This window comes from Cyclopterus lumpus, chromosome 21 (genome assembly GCF_009769545.1).
Source record: "Cyclopterus lumpus isolate fCycLum1 chromosome 21, fCycLum1.pri, whole genome shotgun sequence".
NCBI lineage: Eukaryota > Metazoa > Chordata > Actinopteri > Perciformes > Cyclopteridae > Cyclopterus > Cyclopterus lumpus.
In genome coordinates this window covers 15,074,456-15,092,190 of record NC_046986.1, presented here as the reverse complement: position 1 = coordinate 15,092,190, position 17,735 = coordinate 15,074,456, and the positions used below count along the sequence as shown (strand labels likewise).

The 17,735-nt window shown below is 41.6% G+C and overlaps 2 protein-coding genes across 2 annotated transcripts in view; one reads left to right on the top strand and one right to left on the bottom strand.

Annotated features, from left to right (window-relative positions):
- Positions 1-251: 251 nt before the first annotated feature.
- LOC117750557 (general transcription factor IIF subunit 2-like) overlaps positions 252-17,735 on the top strand; it is a 32,039-nt gene continuing 14,555 nt past the window's right edge. Inside the window, exons 1-4 of the mRNA XM_034561820.1 lie at positions 252-403; positions 639-712; positions 812-830; positions 1,141-1,285. Coding sequence (XP_034417711.1) covers positions 338-403; positions 639-712; positions 812-830; positions 1,141-1,285 — 304 coding nt within the window. The 5' untranslated portion in view covers positions 252-337. The remainder of the gene's footprint in view (positions 404-638; positions 713-811; positions 831-1,140; positions 1,286-17,735) is intronic.
- Positions 16,046-16,822, bottom strand: kctd4 (potassium channel tetramerization domain containing 4). Its single transcript, XM_034561819.1, has one exon. The coding sequence runs from the start codon at positions 16,820-16,822 to the stop codon at positions 16,046-16,048; it is 777 nt and encodes a 258-aa protein (XP_034417710.1).

Genomic DNA, 17,735 nt, shown 5'->3' with positions numbered 1-17,735 from the left:
ATATAGGCTACATACAAGTTTGAGTAATCTTCCATTCATTTAGATTAATTAAAAAAACATGTAGACCTACATAATCTTCCAAAATGTTGTCCCATATAATGGAGGAAGAACATTAATAAATAATAATTACATTCATAAACAACTCCATAGTCTTCCGATGAAGTATTTCCATCACTGTGTCATTTATTGTGAAAGGTCACAGGAAGTTTTATTTTGTAGTTCATCTACTTAATAGGCCTTTCCTGAAACCTGACTAAATTGAGACGTTAAAATCGCACCGTGCTAGTTCTTCCTCACCTTATCAGTACAGTGTTTTGAAACTCACGACATTTAAACTATGGCAAACAAAGCGGATGTTAATCTAACTGGAGTCAAACAAAGCAAAGGCGTGTGGCTTGTTAAGGTTTGTTCACCTTCACATTCAACCGACTACCAACGGAAAGTAACGTTAACGGTTGGCGTTATGCTAATAAAAAGTGGCCACGGACAATGTCACCCACGTCAAAAACAACAATTTGATGGAATTTCATCGTCAAAGCTCTTGTTGAGTAACGTGTTATTATTGCGTGAATCTTTAACCGTCAAACTTAGCTAATGATACAAGTGAACTCTTTAAATTGCCATTTATCTCTCATCAGGTTCCCAAGTATTTATCTCTGCAATGGGACAAGGCCACAGAAAAGAGAGAAGTTGGAAAGATTACCATCGGAAAGTATGTTGAAAAGATGTTTAATACATGTTGCTTAAATCCTGTCCTCATGATTATCAGTTTCAGTAATGTTTATTGTTTTTTCTGTCTTCCCATCCACAGGAAACAAGGCAAAACAGACGTGAGACAGCTTCATACTATACTGCAGACAGCCAAGTGCTTTTTAAAAATTATTTGTTCACCCATTCATACTGCATGTATTGTGTATTTTTTTTTTCTCATCAAAGTTATTCACACATTATTTGTCATATTTTTCCTTTCGCCCCCTGTCTTTGTTGTATCCCATCACTATTTGCTGCTTCGTTGAACAGTCTTCCTCACTGCGATCAATATAGTTTGATCATATCATAGTAGACCATATTTGAAGAATCAAAGTGTTGGTTGTTAGTATGAGTAGTCAGCAGAGCCTTGACTCAGCTGTGTTTCCTCAGGTATGTTTCAGTCTGAATGAGGATCTGACGACCCTGTGCACTGCGGGGGACAAGGATGCATCACTGCAGGTCCCGAGAGAACACCCCTTCACTATGCACACAGAGGGTGGACAGACCATGGCCATCTTCAGCCAGAGCGACACAGGTCAGGCTTCAATTCAGCCCTTTCAGCCCTAGTCTCTGTGTTCCTCCTGTGCCGGATAATGGCATCTGAAACGCATGTTTGATGGGGGCTGGAGGATTCAAACTGAAATAGATTTGACAGTGTATGATTCCCGTGTAGGTCCACAGGGCAGCGTGGTTTGTGAGTTAAACGAAAGTCGATATCTTACACCGATATCATCTAAGTTGAGCAAAAATAAGGATTTACACAATCGTCTGAAATTAGGTTTAAAGGGGAAAAGTGTTTGCTTGTAAAACTTTTTTTTTGTTGCTATTTCCCAGAAAAGGGACAAAATATATAAAAGTTTGAATGTATTTCAGACTCAAGGCAGAGGTTAATTTACCAAATTGAGTTGTTGATAAAGCTAAAATCAGTTAAAAACAATCCTAGACCTTTTTTGTTGACAACTAATAGAGAGAACCAACACTCACAGGGCCTTAACTCAGGATAGTGGAACATTACTTAACATATGTATCTGTTCTGAGTTCTCCCAGTGTCTTAGGTTCTCTTGCTTTTAAAGAAAGCTGCCGTAGATGGATTCAACATTGATTGCGCTGTAAAATTCATGAGAATACTCAGAGTTGCTTAAGATAAATGGAGGACATTTACTGCCAGGTGTGATGTGTCATACATGAACCAGAGGGATTTGCAGGGATTTGCATCATACCCGGCGCTTAAATAAATAAATAGCTGCAACTGTATGGTTCGTTGTCTCTGAGCATGTGACCTGATAAATTACAGTAAATTAGGGTGTTATTTTTTATGTGATACTTATATTTGATTACATCATTTGTCAGACTAATACTAATATACATTTTTTTATGAAGGAAGGCAATCGAAAGGGAAATGACAGAAATCATGTTTTAATTGCTTCTGAAAAGGAATGAAATCCCATAATTCAGTGATAACTTTAATTTAGGGAGACTGTAAATAACTAGCAGGGTGCAGGCCGTTCAAATTAGTAAAATGTCAAAAGCAATTCTGTACCTCACAGGGTGACAAGGAAATGACTGCCTCCCACTGTATTTTGCTTCTTGACATAAAAACAAAAAGCATATTTTGAGCATAAGCCAATCGTGACCAAAGTAATGTGATGTTTAATGCTTAAATATTGACTGCATGGCAAGTTGCCAAAGCTCTAGCCATGATAGGAAGTGTGAACCAAATGGAGCATTGAATAATTCTCAAGTAAAGTTTGGAGTGACAGGAATGAATATCTATCTATCTATCTATCTATCTATCTATCTATCTATCTATCTATCTATCTATCTATCTATCTATCTATCTATCTATCTATCTCTATCGGGCGGCAAAGAAAAGAGGAGTTTCTTGTTGATCTATATAGAGTGATCAAATATTCTCATTCAGCAGAATCATAGGTAAGTGTTGATGAGGTGGGAAGGTTTTGCAGAGAACCCAGAGTAGTTCAAAGAAAGGGGAAAAACAAAGTGTAGACAATATTAGTGCAGAACAATAGTGGTTCAATAGGCAAATCTATTATGTTTACGGTTCAGATAATCTATGCCTGTGCTCGAACTGAAAGTAGAGACACTCACCGTAGAGTCGCTCCTGTTTAATTTTGTTTTGATTTATGTGGATGGCAGTGACGGTAGATGTTTTATTTTGCTCAGGATAATGAGCTGCTTTCTTTCCCCGAGTGTTTTGTAAAGAGTAACAATGTGTCTGCTGTGTTTGGCTGGAAGTGGCTGCTAATGCTGAACCGTGATGGCTGTGGGTTGCTATAGATTCAGAGGCCTTGACCCAGTTCAATCATGTGTTCAAATCAATTTCCATATATCTGCAGTTAATGTTGATTGAAGGTATATTTGTTGCTTTAAGTGGCCAATTGCATCTGTGATTAACTTTGGTGGTTCAGATCTTCAGTGGATCTGTAGTTTTTCTTTCAATATTTAGTTTCTAGTTGTTTTTTTTCTACTGTGACAATATCAGGTTGTCGAAGAGGATCTCTAAGCCAGCCCACTGTGCAAATAGGTTTTTGTTCAGTAGTGAATTCGATCCTACTTCTACATAGAAAAGAGTAAAAACTCATACAATTTCCCCCGTAAAGCTTTTGAGGTGCACGTTTGTACAAGAAGCAAAGGGAATTTAACATGAATGATCTCATTGATTTAATTTGTGAGTAACAGCCAAGACAAACAGGAAAACATAAAGATAATGTTCACATTAAGCAGCTGAGCAGACGGTAAAACAAGATGCAGGCAGACCTTTGAGCACATGGATTAGATTATTTCTGTTTGCAGCTGCGGACATGGCAAGAGAAATACAGCACACTTGGTAGGAGAAGAAAAATACTGGAGCTTTTTGGATTTGGCATCTCGCGTTTAGTCCAATCATAATATAGACAAGCTAACTGAACTAATTATGCTGTGGATGTAGTGACAATGTACAAGATGGAAAGGAAAATATAAAAAAGGGCAAATTATAAATTATTCAGGCCACATAAACTAATCAGTTCCTGTAGAATGTGTGAGAGTCCACACTGGATAAATGTATCCTTCAGCATTTGGAGTCAGATAATATTATGCAGTCCTTTTAAATGTTTCTATTAAACTCTATTTACTAATGGCACTTCAGGTGAGTACAAATCGTGTAATTTGGTAAGAAAAACATTCTTTAGTTTTGAACATTTACTACTGTACTATTAAAATAACAGTAAAGTCCTGCACTCTATTTATATTGAACATGTATATTGTGAACATAATTGGTTCCGATCATCTTCAGTGAAAACCTTATTGTACATTTTATCACTAAGTCAACATGGTAATAGCAATATATTAGTAGTTTTTCACCCAAATCATTGTCTATACTGGTTTGATTCCAGTCTGGGGCCCCTCTTTCCCTATTCATGTTTCTGATACATATCTATTGTTTGTTGTCAGTTAGGGCTAAATGCCAACCCTCATTGATATAAATGGGGTGGACAACTGAATGCAGTACAACAGCATCACAAACTGCAGCCATATCAGTTTCTGTGGCCAGTTCAGTTTAAAAAAAAACAAAAAAACGTTATTACTTTAAATAAAGTAGGATTTATTGCAGGGCTGGTGTATTAGACTGCATTATCTAATGAACTGCCGAGATGAAAAATAACCAGAATTTCAGCATGTTAGTGCCGTAACAAAAGATGGTTTCTCATCAGCTACAACTCCAGTCTTTGTCAGAAAACTGACCCTCAGAACTTTAATAGATAAATAAAGCTTTCTCTTGATCAGGGTGCATCCTACAGCCACAAGGTGTATTATATCACCACCCTCGTGCACTTGAAATTCACCCACATTTCCGTGTGCATTAATACCGCCTACATGTGATAATGGATTTTTCTTTTTTAGCAGCACTAGTAGAATTATTAAAGCTTTGGATTTTTAAACAGGTGTCTGAAAGGATTATCAGTATAACATTCATGTGTTTGAGAATGTGGAAACATGGCATTCAGAGGGTGTAACTCTTGTTTTTATTTCTCTTAAATGTGTGAGTGCTCCAGATGGCTGGCTTGACTATGAAAGTGCACTGGAAACAAGAAGAAGGATAATGTCCTCTGAGATGTGGTGGTGTGTAGTTTCTATCTACCTGACCGACACTCGACTACTCGCCCACGAGAAGGTGTACTGTATGACACGGTCTCCCACTTACTTTTACACACACACACACACACACACACACACACACACACACACACACACACACACACACACACACACACACACACACACACACAGACACAGACACAGCCTGTACTTTTGCCTCACACCTACTCAAAGTTGACTGATTCTTGACATCTCGGACAGAGCTTAAAAAAAACAACAATATGAGAAATCTAGTAAAATATATTATCAACCATCCGCTTCCAAACATTTACCTTTTGCTGTTAAAAAATATAAATTTTAAGTGGAAAGGGCATGGGAAGATAAACAAAATAATTATCCAAAAGTGGATATTATTCTGATTATTATAGGATATGCTTCAAACTAACTAAACATCCTTTTTTTTATTTTCGCAGAAAAACAATCTGAAATACGGTCAACATAATGCAAACATAAAAAACAATCAGGAACATTGTGAGAGTCCTTGCATTCTTCCTGTATTTTTAAAACAAGGCTCTATTTTTCACTTCTCTACCATAATGGATCTAAAAGATGGCTGTGAAGATACTAACTATTATTCTGATAATGTAAATTCACCATGATTCACGCAATTCAACCCTATATTGTCCCATCCTTAGTGTCAGACTCACCAAATGTACTACAAAGCACATATCCCATATACTATTATGGAACCAGTATTGTGTTTAGGGATATCAATGATAAACCATTAATCGGTTAACCTCAGAATATCTTTAACTGGTAAAGCATGCTGCTTTATAGGTTAATTTAATGTTAACCAAGTGTTCAGACGATGACGCATTGAGTCATTTAAAGTATTGTTTGACCAAACAAGCGCCGGCATTTGTTCCTATACCAAACTCCCCGAAATGGGCTAGGTTAGCCCTTGTTGGGAAATATGTAATCCAGCCAGCTACGTAGTTTCGAATCCCTATAATCTAAATATTTCAGAGTGCATCATCCATTCCTCCACCTCTGTCATTCAAGTATTCAATGAGCCCACAATAGCGAAAGGTTGCTAATGGTAACGGCCAATGATTGATACATGCACAAATGGTGTTTGACATGGCTTTTGTACTGTAAAGCTGCTAGCTTAATGTTTCTCCATTATTTCCTCCCCTCGCTTTGTTCTGGCAAGGACCAGGTATTGATTAAGAGGTTGCTAAGCAACAGGCTTAGTTGCCACAGAAGCGTGCAAGGGAGAACAGAAAGCCAGATGTAATGTACTGCTGTGTTACAGTATGGCTTTCCTTCAGCTGCCTCTGCGAAGCTTTTCAACATAATGATGCAATCCATGAGTCCTTTAGAAATGGCTCAAGACCGCAGAACAGAGTGTATGCATTTGAATAAAATCTCAAATGTACAAGCCTGTGTCCAAATACAGAAACCCAACAGGAGAAAAATACTTCCAGAATCAGGGGCTTCTCACTTTACAACTCTGTAACTGTAAACTTAAATGCAGTATGTGTTATATGTCACACCGCTTGAAAAAGTCAACATCTTTTACCACTAGTACCACTGACAGCCGTTTGTTACACCAACCCGGAAACAGACCTTCACGAGAACCACTCCAGACCTCTTCAACCGCTGACAAAAGTCGAGATGTAGGCAAGAATCAGTCAAGAATATAAAACAGAAAATGCAATAATGTTTGCGTAGTTTGTTAGAAAAGGATAAATATCGATTGTCCTGTTACGTTGTTTATTTGAATTTCCTGTTGTGTAGTAGCATCATGTTTAAAACCGTTGGAACACTGCTGGATCCTGTGCAGACTGTTGTAGGCTTTCTTATTGCGTATGTCTGGCTTAGCTTTGTGGTTTCATTCCAAAAGAGTGGCTCATGAATCGCTGAGGGTTTAAAGAGGAATATCTCTTGACTGGATACCTCCTTGAAAAGCATGACTGTAGTCGGACGACGCTAACGCATGCGTTCAGGACTATATTTTACTTAATTCACAGGGATTCGGCAGTCTCACAATATGAGGAGTGGGCATTCAGCAGCTCCTCTCGCTTTGCTGCACGTTGTGCACTAATTGCTGTGTGGTTGGGCTGTTTCCACGGCTGACATCACTGAGAAGTCTTGGTGTTTTGTTGGAGTTAAGGCGGTGTGCTGCCAACTTCATCCAATGGGAGGCTTTTAAAGTTCCTGCTGTCTGAGAGCTCAAGCCTCTTGGGCATTCTCTCTGTCAGAGCTGTTTGAAGCCGTCGGCTCGCTCCTGTTGCACTGCTCTCTCGCTCTCTCTCACACAGCACCACCAGAAATTACATGAGAAAAATTCCATTCTCAAAATACGAGTATCGTAGATATTGTTAACAATTCATGCAATTTTTTTAATGACAAATATTTATGACACAAAATGAATTATAGTCAAGCTTGAAGGCTCTCTATATACAATATTCAGAGCATTAATATAGCAGCAAACAGCTAATTGCTTTGTAAAGTTATAGTGATGTTTACCTGAGCAGAGAATGAAGGGGCTCTTCCTCTTAGCTGCAGGCTGCTGGCTCAGTGGAGGTAATATATGGTCTTAATATTCAATTGATCACCTTTTTAGAATCACACCTCTACTACCCATTACAAGTCTTTTACTAACTGGACCTTTTATAAACTCAATTAATGCATTTTAGTGTAAAGCATCTTGTTTGAATCATCTTGATGGTGGGTGATATGCGTTTACACCACAAATGTCACCTGTCTCTTTGAATCACTGAAATATAGGAAATGTTTTTTTATTTTTCAGTTTTCCAGTACCCAGAGAACATAACTCTATTTAAATTGGGCAGGCAGTTGGTTTTGTTGCTGTGCTCTGACTATGTAAATAATGTGCTATATTTGACCAGAAACCAATGGTCTAAATGTGGGGATTCAAATGTATTGTTTGCACCCCACAGGTTCCTAAAAAAAAATGCAGATCTCACATTTGCTTTCCCCTGTAGTCACACAGAGACAGGGGGCTGAACAATTGTGTCTCAAGGCTTGCTATTCTTCTCAGAGATGCATGCTTGTTGTTGCCCAAGGTTAAAATAGAGAGTGAGCCAGCTATTGTTTTTGCAAGAGAAATGTCATCTTCGTTCTCGTTTCTGTTTCCCCAGCGCACAAGAGACACATGAAACCCAGAATAATGATAGAGGGCTAAAGTGTGATGCTCTGTCGCCAGTCTATGCAATGACAGCTCCTGTCAGTAGTTTGGTGAAAGACTGAAAAGGTTGTAGAGGAGTACATTGTAAGAAGATACGGGGGAAGAAACCTATTTAACTTGTGTTTTCTTTGAACTTGCGGACCCATGTCATTACGCATGCCGCTGTGTCTTCAGAGCACATTGTGTTGAATGTAGTCTGTAAACGAGGCAAAAGAGCGAAGAAGGCTATGGACCATGGTCAAATGTAAGGGTGCAACGGATCACACGTTTACTATCACGTTTTTTGTCATGAATCAGATCAGCAGAAAAAAAGTGAGCAAATACTAACATGTTCACGTTTTTTTTTTTGCCATCGATACAAATTGCTGGTCTCAGAAAAGCCATATTGGTTGATACAGATTTTGTTTTGTTATAGCAGCTGGTATGCAAGGCCAGTCAAACATCTTTTCAACCGCTTCAAAGTCAGTAAAAACAGACAATTCTTAATGTTATCCTTTACTTACTTACGAATAACAAAGTAAGGATATTGTTGATGACGATAATACATTAATTAGTTCATTAGCAATAAGCCGATTAAGAATATTCTGGTTTATAATCAACTAGGGTCTGTTTCACCACTCGTCAAATGCTGTGATTAAACATTTTTCTAATAACTTCATCTTCTCTCAATCTCTGTAACTCTAGTATTACAGCTCACTTTTCACCAATTTTTCTATCAGAGAGAGTTGAACAGCTTGTTCTGTTATTTTCCTCCCATCACTGCTGCATTAAAATGAGGAGTCCAATTTGCTCTAACTGCTGCCGAGACTTGCACCTGTGGGTTTTTAGAGGTAGATCTCTGAGTGCCTTTGTAGGGAGTCATGCACACTGACACTATAATTATATTATTGTTCGACCAGTGCATGAGCAGGTTTCATTAAAAATTGAATAATAGCCGTAGAGTGTTGTCCACATCTGATATGATGGCAGTTCCTCCACACAGGTCAGGCCATCCATATGGTTGTATTGCTTTTGTGTGAGATGTCTGAGAAAGAAAATCCTTTAGTGTTGTGTGGGAGGATTTTACTCGACGGTAACAAAACTTGCTTCACTCGGCCTTAAAAACATTAAAAAAGCTGCTCACCCACCATTAGTCTGTCTGTCAGTGGAGAGCTGCTGCTTTGCATAGTCCAAATGAGGCCCGAGCTTAATGTGCTCCGATTGTCGTGCCCCAGCACTCCCCAATGGAGCAGTGTTGCCTTGAAGGAAAGTAAAACTGTAAAGCTGTCTGACTAATGCTGCACACTGTATGTCGGGCTCTGTGCAGAGTTTAGGTGTGAGACCTACAGCAGCCTCCAGTTAGTCATCATCAGGTTTGACAGACAGGTGGGAGACACGGTTTAGAAGGGAAAATGCAAAACTTTCTCACATTTAAATTAGTCATTATATCCTTTTAAGAAACAGATATTTGGTACTCACACTTACTAAATCTTGTCTTGCAGCCACGTATTTTTATCCACTACTTGGCACGTGTATGGTTGCATCAACCAGTTGGAGGGCTGTGGGGTAAATAAATTGCTATATTTATAAACAACCCACCCACTCCCTCTCACGCTACTCCACTTTGCAGGGTGACTGTACCCTGTGGTCCATTAAGTACAGTGCATACAGCAGATGACACATGGCAGCTTCATTGTTTGACAACAAACACCGTAACTAACCAGTACTCCTACATGTATAGTGGCAAAATACAGCATGTCGCCAGGTTATCTGTGTGTCAGCCAGTTTGATGTCATTTTGATTGGAAATGCACCCATATATCATCTGTTGAGATATATGGGTGCTTTCATACCCAACTGGTTTGTTGTGGTTAAACCGGGTGGAGTGCGTTTTGTTTTGACTGGTGTGAAACCTGTCAACTAGTGCGGACCAGACCAAACAACTGATACGAGGATGCTTGAAAAAGGTGTCATTCCACCTACAAGCGAACTCGAGACTAAACTAAAGTTTGTGAAACATTGCTCTAAAAGACAGAATTTATTGGTTGAAAACAATACGTCATTCATAACATCTCTGTTCAAATATTGGTATTGGTTTTAATGACTATTTACACAGATGCACACACTGTAACGGCAACACACACCAAGTGCGTTGATTGCCATCTTTTGCAATATCCTGAAACAAGAAGGTACCTGGACTTGGAACAAGGTGATTTATCTCACTTCACTGGCAGCATGCTTGTAGTCTTTAGAGCTGAATTTAAAACCAAAGGACTTTTGAGTGTTTTTTACACTCAAAAGTACAGTTCACAGGGGACACTGTTTAAAAGAAAAACATTTTTTATGAAAGCGCTCGGCTTTAAAACATCAGCTTTAATCTAAAGACCTAAAAATGTATTAATGCGTGAAAAAACGATACTTTATTCTAACTGTTTTGTTGTGCCCACCCCTGCCTCATCTCTCTTTTTGTAACTGAATAATGGTTTGCTGCTGCCTCTTTTGTCTGAGCTGAGAGTGGAAGTGAAAGGGGTCGGACATTCCCTCCTCCTCCTGTTCATCACCTTGTCTCTTTCTCCCAATCCTCATCCCCCTACATTGGCCATTGCTTCTCTTTATGGATTTGAAAGATACAAATCTGAGCTATGTTAGTTATTTTTCTGGCTGAGCAGCTTCACACAACTAAGGCGTGTGTGTGCGTGCGTGTGTGCGTGTGTGTGTGTGTGTGTGTGTGTGTGGAGTTTGCCTGGCAACAGGTGAAAAGACTGAGATGAGACGGTTGATAGTAGTGTCGTTTGAGCTTTTCTCACTGCTGTTATCGCCTCTCTCCTCTTCCTCCCGCCGGCACCTCCTGCCTCCCTCATCATCCCAAGCTTCCCTTTGATCAGGCGTGGTTCGCTTTGACCCAGCGGCTAATAAGTAAAGCAGTCACCATCGTAAAAAATGTATGAAGCTGATCTGCAATTAAAAGAAATAATTAAAAAAAGGTTAGATGTTGTTGACATTAAAGTATCAGTGCCAAGTCTGACATTGAACAGCACAGGTCCAATGGGTTTATCTCCTCTTGCATGTGTCCACATTTAATTTGTTGCACACTCCATTATGTGTGCTTTGTATGTTTTGTCTGTTTCTGAGGAGTTGGCAGTGGAAGAGATTCGCCTGATGTCAGAGGTTGATGTGGGTGTATGAGTCATGACGGGGGTGGTGGCGGCTGGTCCTACGGTTTGACGACAGTGCCTGCTGGAGCAGATGGTTTCCGTCACCATGGAGGGGTGAGCACAGCTAGCGGTACAGTGAGAGATGCTGTTCATTTAAAAGTGGCTGATTGTCGGTATGCTCGGTAATTGTGATCAAGGCAGCTCTGCATAGTTACAGTTCCAAGCAGAACTAAGAGGCATTTTAACTTGCCTTTCCTCAAGAATACACTCTGGAGGGGATGAATGCGTTTGGAGCTATTCAATTTAAACATTTCAACTCCCACAAGTTTCCGTAAATAGATCATGACGTATCCCTGCTTCACGTTGTTTGGACAGAAATCAGGCGAGACTTCTGCATTTGCTTTGGCACCGGCAACGTTGGGCACTGCCAAGCCAGCTTATTCTCCCCAAACACATCCATAACACACTAGTGTTAGCTTTCTTTTGTGCCCCAGTATAATCAACATGTTGACTTATAACGTGTGGTAGATCAACCTTTTATTATTCAGTTTTCACTGCTCTTCACTCAAATGTTGCTTAAATTCACTCTTTGGCATTATTGTCTCCTCCAGACATTAATGTATATAATTAGATATTCAATTATCTCCTCGGTAGTAAGTCAGACACGTTCCCGGTGGGTGTTGGCCTCCGCCAGGGCTGCCCTTTATCACCGGTCCTGTTTGTGACCTTCATGGACAGGATATCTAGGCGCAGCCAGGGGGCGGAGAGGATCCGGTTCGGGAGTCTCGGGATCGCCTCTCTGTTGTTTGCGGATGATGTGGTCCTGTTTGCCTCCTCGGACCGTGACCTCCAGCATTCACTGGGGCGTTTTGCAGCCGAGTGCGAAGCGGCAGGGATGAGAGTTAGCACCTCCAAATCTGAGGCCATGGTGCTCTGCCGGAAACCGGCGGATTGCTCCCTCCAGGTGGGGGCAAACTGCCTACCCCAAGCGAAGGAGTTCAAGTATCTCGGGGTCTTGTTCACGAGTGAGGGTAAGGTGGAGCGGGAGATCGATAGGCGGATCGGTGCGGCTGCAGCAGTAAAACAGGCGCTGTACCGGTCCGTCTTAGTGAAGAGGGAGCTGAGCCGGAAGGCAAAGCTCTCCATTTACTGGTCGGTCTACGTTCCAACCCTCACCTATGGTCACGAACTCTGGGTCGTGACCGAAAGAACGAGATCTCGGATACAAGCGGCCGAAATGAGCTTCCTCCGTAGGGTGGCCGGGCTCAGCCTTAGAGATAGGCTAAGGAGCTCGGACATCAGGGGGGAGCTTGGAGTCGAGTCGCTGCTCCTTCGTGTCGAAAGGAGTCAGCTGAGGTGGTTCGGGCATCTAGTCAGGATGCCTCCTGGATGCCTCCCATTAGAGGTTTTCCGGGCACGTCCAACTGGTAGGAGGCCCCGGGGAAGACCGAGGACACGCTGGAGGGATTATATCTCCCGGCTGGCCTTGGAACGCCTCGGGATCCCCCAGAATGAGCTGGAAAGTGCTGCGGGTGAGAGGGAAGCCTGGGTCGGCCTGCTGAACCTGCTGCCACCGCGACCCGACCCCGGATAAGCGGGTGATAATGGATGGATGGATGGATTATTTCTTGAGCGCCATATATCATTGCTTATTTAAAGGGGAACTCATCATATTCATGAATGAACTTCTGTTGACCGTGATGATTTCATTCGGGCTGTTTCGGCTTCATAAATGTTTAAACTGGGGCCAGTTTTTGAGAGGTGATGGTATTTTCCAGGCTTGGGAAGTCTATTCAAAGATGCAATGGAGTCCCATTATGGGACATGTAGGATACATTATTTGTGGAGTTTGACTCATACTAAATGGAGACTAATATGAAGGATATCTTGGCCTCTGCTGCATCGATTTTGGGGTTGAGACCAAGTCAAGACCAGACCAGTGTGACTGCGTGGCACACTTCAGATAAAATGTGGACACAGAAAACCATAGGCACTACCCAAATTGATCTGAAATATCCACATTCCCATAAAAACCCTTGCAGAAATTCACAGAGCTTTTACTTGATCAAATTGAAATGATGTTAAGTCATCTTGTCAATCATTTTACGTTGTAGTGGTGGGAAAATACTTCAAATGAGAGAAAGTCAACTTTGTCCTACTATAACTACTAAGATTGATGATGACACACATCAGGGTGTGATGTAGAGAAATAAAAAGAGGTTCTCCTTAAGGGAAAAGAGCAGGATTTATCTCACAGACTGACCTACTTTTAAAATACCAAATATCTTTACTGGGAAGCTTTGAAGGGGCTCCCTTCAGGCTTCTGCAGGTGGTTGCCGACAGCCAGTACAACATAATGTCATTACAGCAGAATGTGAGAGCAGAGCTGTTTTGATTAAATTGCTAACTTACAATGTGTGCCATCATTGTATGATGACATTGTGAGTTTCTATTTTTTTTTTAACAAATTAATAAAGACTGTTTGAGTAGAAGTCCATTGCAGAGGCATCTACTATATCACTTAAAAGATGAACTTTACATCAGGCTGTTTAACTTTAAGTCTGCTGCACCTCTGATCACATTCTGTTCACCCTCAACTGTTGGGTGCAGTCAGCTCTGTTGAAACAGTGACGTCAAGATGCACGGTCCACACCCTGAGGACACTGCAGCAAAGTGAGAACTTCAGCTGCTGAGGGTCGTTGTTGTAGTCATTGGTAGAAATAATTACTTCAGGATTGGAGTAACTTTTCACTTGTGTGACTAACTAGTTTAATTGTTTCTTGTAGTGTGAAGAGGCATAATTGTATAATTATTTGTAACATACACATTTAAAATAATGTTATACCAATTATACATCTCATAAATTAAAGGGTACACAAAGTGCGTTGCATCTACTGAAATGTTTTTATTACGCACTCTACATGAGGCAGCCATACATATTATGAATTTCTATTGATTCTAAATTGACATATATAGTTTTATATTGTATAAAAGCCATCGTAAATATCTGACTCGTCTGCTTTCCATACTACCTCTGGGGGACACCAGATATGACATTTTATAATCCTTCATAATGTGTCTCCAATTAGCTTATTGTAAGCCCTTAAAATGAAAAACATGTCCTACATTGGTTGATTTTGGTGGAGTCGTGATAATGTGAAAGTGCTAAAATGTATTAATTAGTTTTTTTTTAAGGGTGTTTCATATTTTTTAGGTTTCTGCCGTAGAAAATTCTCCAGGCGTTGATCGATTTTAAAGCCACTTTCAAACTGAATTATTTAATGTGGGACGCGAACAATATATCTTCACTCGGGGAGCAGCAACCCAGGAGTATGACATCCTCCACTGCTCTGACAACTAATATGTGTATCAACAAAGAATATGCTGCACATAGAGTGCATGTTTTTGTCCCTGTGATCCTTGAATGTTCTGCACACCTTGTAGATTGTTCCGGACATGTAAAGCAGTGTTTATCACATGAAGAGGCGTGTTAAAGGAGTAATTACATGCACAGAAAATGTTCTAGTTTGCTAAAGCTGAAAGTGTGAGCCAGTCGAGGGTGTCTCTCCCACTCGTTTTTTTATTTTTTTATTTCTTTCAGATTCTGGAAACGTATCACAAATAATGCTTTCGCCTGCCTCAGTGTTTAACAGTGACACAGTGTACAGACTGTAATTTAATGTGAGTCAGGATTTAATGCTCATTATTGTATCCTTGGCTGCAAGAAAAATCGACTGACATCAGAAATGTACTGTGACGATGGCAGGGTGGCTGTCTGATGTTGTTGTTTGATGCCAAGTAACTTTCTCACACTTCCTATTATTAAAAGTGGCATTTGACAGGCTTCTAACACCAATCACTAACTCAAGCAGTAAATGATAGACTTTTGCAGATACACTTACCAACAGTTTCAGTGTCACATTTATTTCTAAAATAGTCACATTGAAAAGTAATAGGCATGGTCGTGGCACTAACTTCACAGAGGCTCACAGCACTACCAAACACACCGTTTATTTAGTGCACATGCATCATGCTAGAGTCAAAGCCCTTACGATAATAATCACAGTTCTTTGCACTTAAACTCAACTTGTCCGTGTGAACTGAGAAGCAGTTTGTGTTGCTTCAGTGTAATTTTGGATGTGATGTTTGTTATTCCATCCAAAAACAAACTCAATGCACTGTGGTTTTTCCTCCAGGCTCCGAATAGACTAATAAACTAAACACACGCTATTAAACCAACTAAACACAGCAGCACACACAGTGTATAGTTACACACACAGGCACAGACTGTAGTAAAAAGCTGAATGGCACAGCAGTGCACATCACGTCTGGTTTTGAAGGCTTTTGCAGCTGTTGACGAAGCAGCAGAAGTTCTTGACTCCACTGATGAAGCTGTCGATGTTCAGCCTCTCGGTTTGATTCCTCCGGCCTCTCTATGGAGAGATGCACTGTTGACTTGTCTTCCATATTACAGGGGTGTACTTCATCATGTAATGTCCTATCAAATGCTATTTGGATATCATAAATGCTAAGTTGATCTGGATCATTCTGAATTATATGAATACAAGCTTCTAAAGCGGTGTACAGTTTGATGATTCACCCTCTGTTAACCCAAACTTATCAACTCCTGTGTTTGTAAGCCACATTGTGCAGTAAAGATATAAACACTCTCCTGCGAGACAGTACCAACCCACCTGTTCTCCTCCCACCCAATGACACATCACAGCTCAGCACATGTTACAAGATCTTCAAGCCAATATCTTACGTTAGCGGGGTGGGTATGTAATCAGGCACTACTCTTTTCCCCTCTGCCTCCCTCATCCTCTCTCCTCCGTCTGTTTTCCTTTGTCCTACTTGACAAAGTGCAGAGCCTCAGCCGTCACCACAGAGCCTTTGCTGCTGTCGAGGCTGGTGACCAGCTTGAAGCCTGATTTTAGCGCCAGCATCACCGTCTCTAGTTTCAGACAGTCAAGTGTGCACAAGAATGTGCTGTCCTCCTTCAGTACGAGCCGCGAGCCCGGCTCCGACTTGATGAAGTGTCGGAACTGGATCACGTTGGACGACACCACAAATTCTTCCGGAAAGCCGTCCAGGCGGCTCTTGGAGATCTGCACCAGCCGCCCTTTGACCTTGTCGATGAAGGTGGAGTCACTGCAGTACACCTTGAGGCCCTGCGACCTCTCATGGCTGTCTGTCATCTCCAAAAAGGCAGCCTCCCGCTGGGCCGCCCTCTGACTTTCCCAGTCAATCACAGCTTCCACCAGTTCGCTCAGACGGTAAAAATCAGCCTCCCGTCGCAGGAGCCCTGCCTCCCGGAAGTCGTCGGGCAGCTGGAGCTCTCCGGTTCGGAGGTAGTTGAGCACATGGCGAAAAACTGGACCGTCTCTATCAATAAATGGGTTGCCCATGGAATCGGTGTGCTGAACCGGCTTCTTACCGTTGGCCAGCTCTTCCAGAAAAGAACCCTGTTGTTTGACAAGGGTGGTCCGATGGGCGGTGTACAAGAATCCCCCCACATTGATGGTGATTGTACCTGAAGAGGGCTTCTTGAAACTTTTGCTGGGCTGCAGCAGGTCCGGGTTGATGTGCCTCAGTTCACTTTCCATCCTTCTGAGGTTCCATTCCATTCTCCAGTCACCCTCTCCAGCCTCGACCCAGCCGCCTCAGAGCTGGTGTGTCTGTAGACCCGTCTCTTTTGGATCTGCCTTTGTGAGTCTGTGCTGCTGTTGGGGAAATGAGAAGGTGTTGTCAGCTGTCGTATAGTGAGATTGAATGTGTGATGGTGGATGGGTGAGTGCTGTCTGGCAGCGGAGCTACAGTGAACTGGGAGCTGAAAACAGACTGGCTCTGTGTGCTGCTCGGTCTTCTCTTTCTCGCTCGCTCGCGCTCTCTCGCTCTCTCGAAGTGGGTGGGCAGGCAGCGTCACATTCAGGGGAGAGAGGGATATGAGAGCAAACAAGAGTATGGAATCCAAGGGCTCTTTCTTGCTTTCTTACTCGCTTTCCTCTATCGTTTATAAAAAGGTGCTGAGCTGTAACACACACACACACACACACACACACACACACACACACACACACACACACACACACACACACACACACACTTCATTCACCAGATGGAGGGGGTTTGCTTCCATCATTTTTGTAGTGTGAAATTGTCTCGGCTTGTTTGAGTCTGAATATGAAACTCCTTTTGCAGCCTAATCCATCTGGGTGCTACATGTGAACGGGAATCTGTTTGAAAAGAAGTCCACTTTAATGCCGGGCTTTGTTGGCATGCTTTTTCTGTTTCATCTCTGATTGTGACAGAGAGAAGAAGGCTGCAAGCCTTACTTATGTAAATGACAGCAACAGGGAATGCATTTATATATTATATATGCATATCCTGTTTTCTTTTCTCTCTCTCTTCCCCCCCCCCCCCCCCCCCCCCCCCCCCCACACACACACACACACACACACACACACACACACACACACACACACACACACACTTTGGGCTTCTGTGGGTAGGAATGCACTAAACTCATAATGTAGACCT

Coding starts and splice junctions, on each gene's coding strand:
- kctd4 (XM_034561819.1), bottom strand. CDS start 16,822: ATGGAATGGAACCTCAGAAGGATGGAAAGTGAACTGAGGCACATCAAC.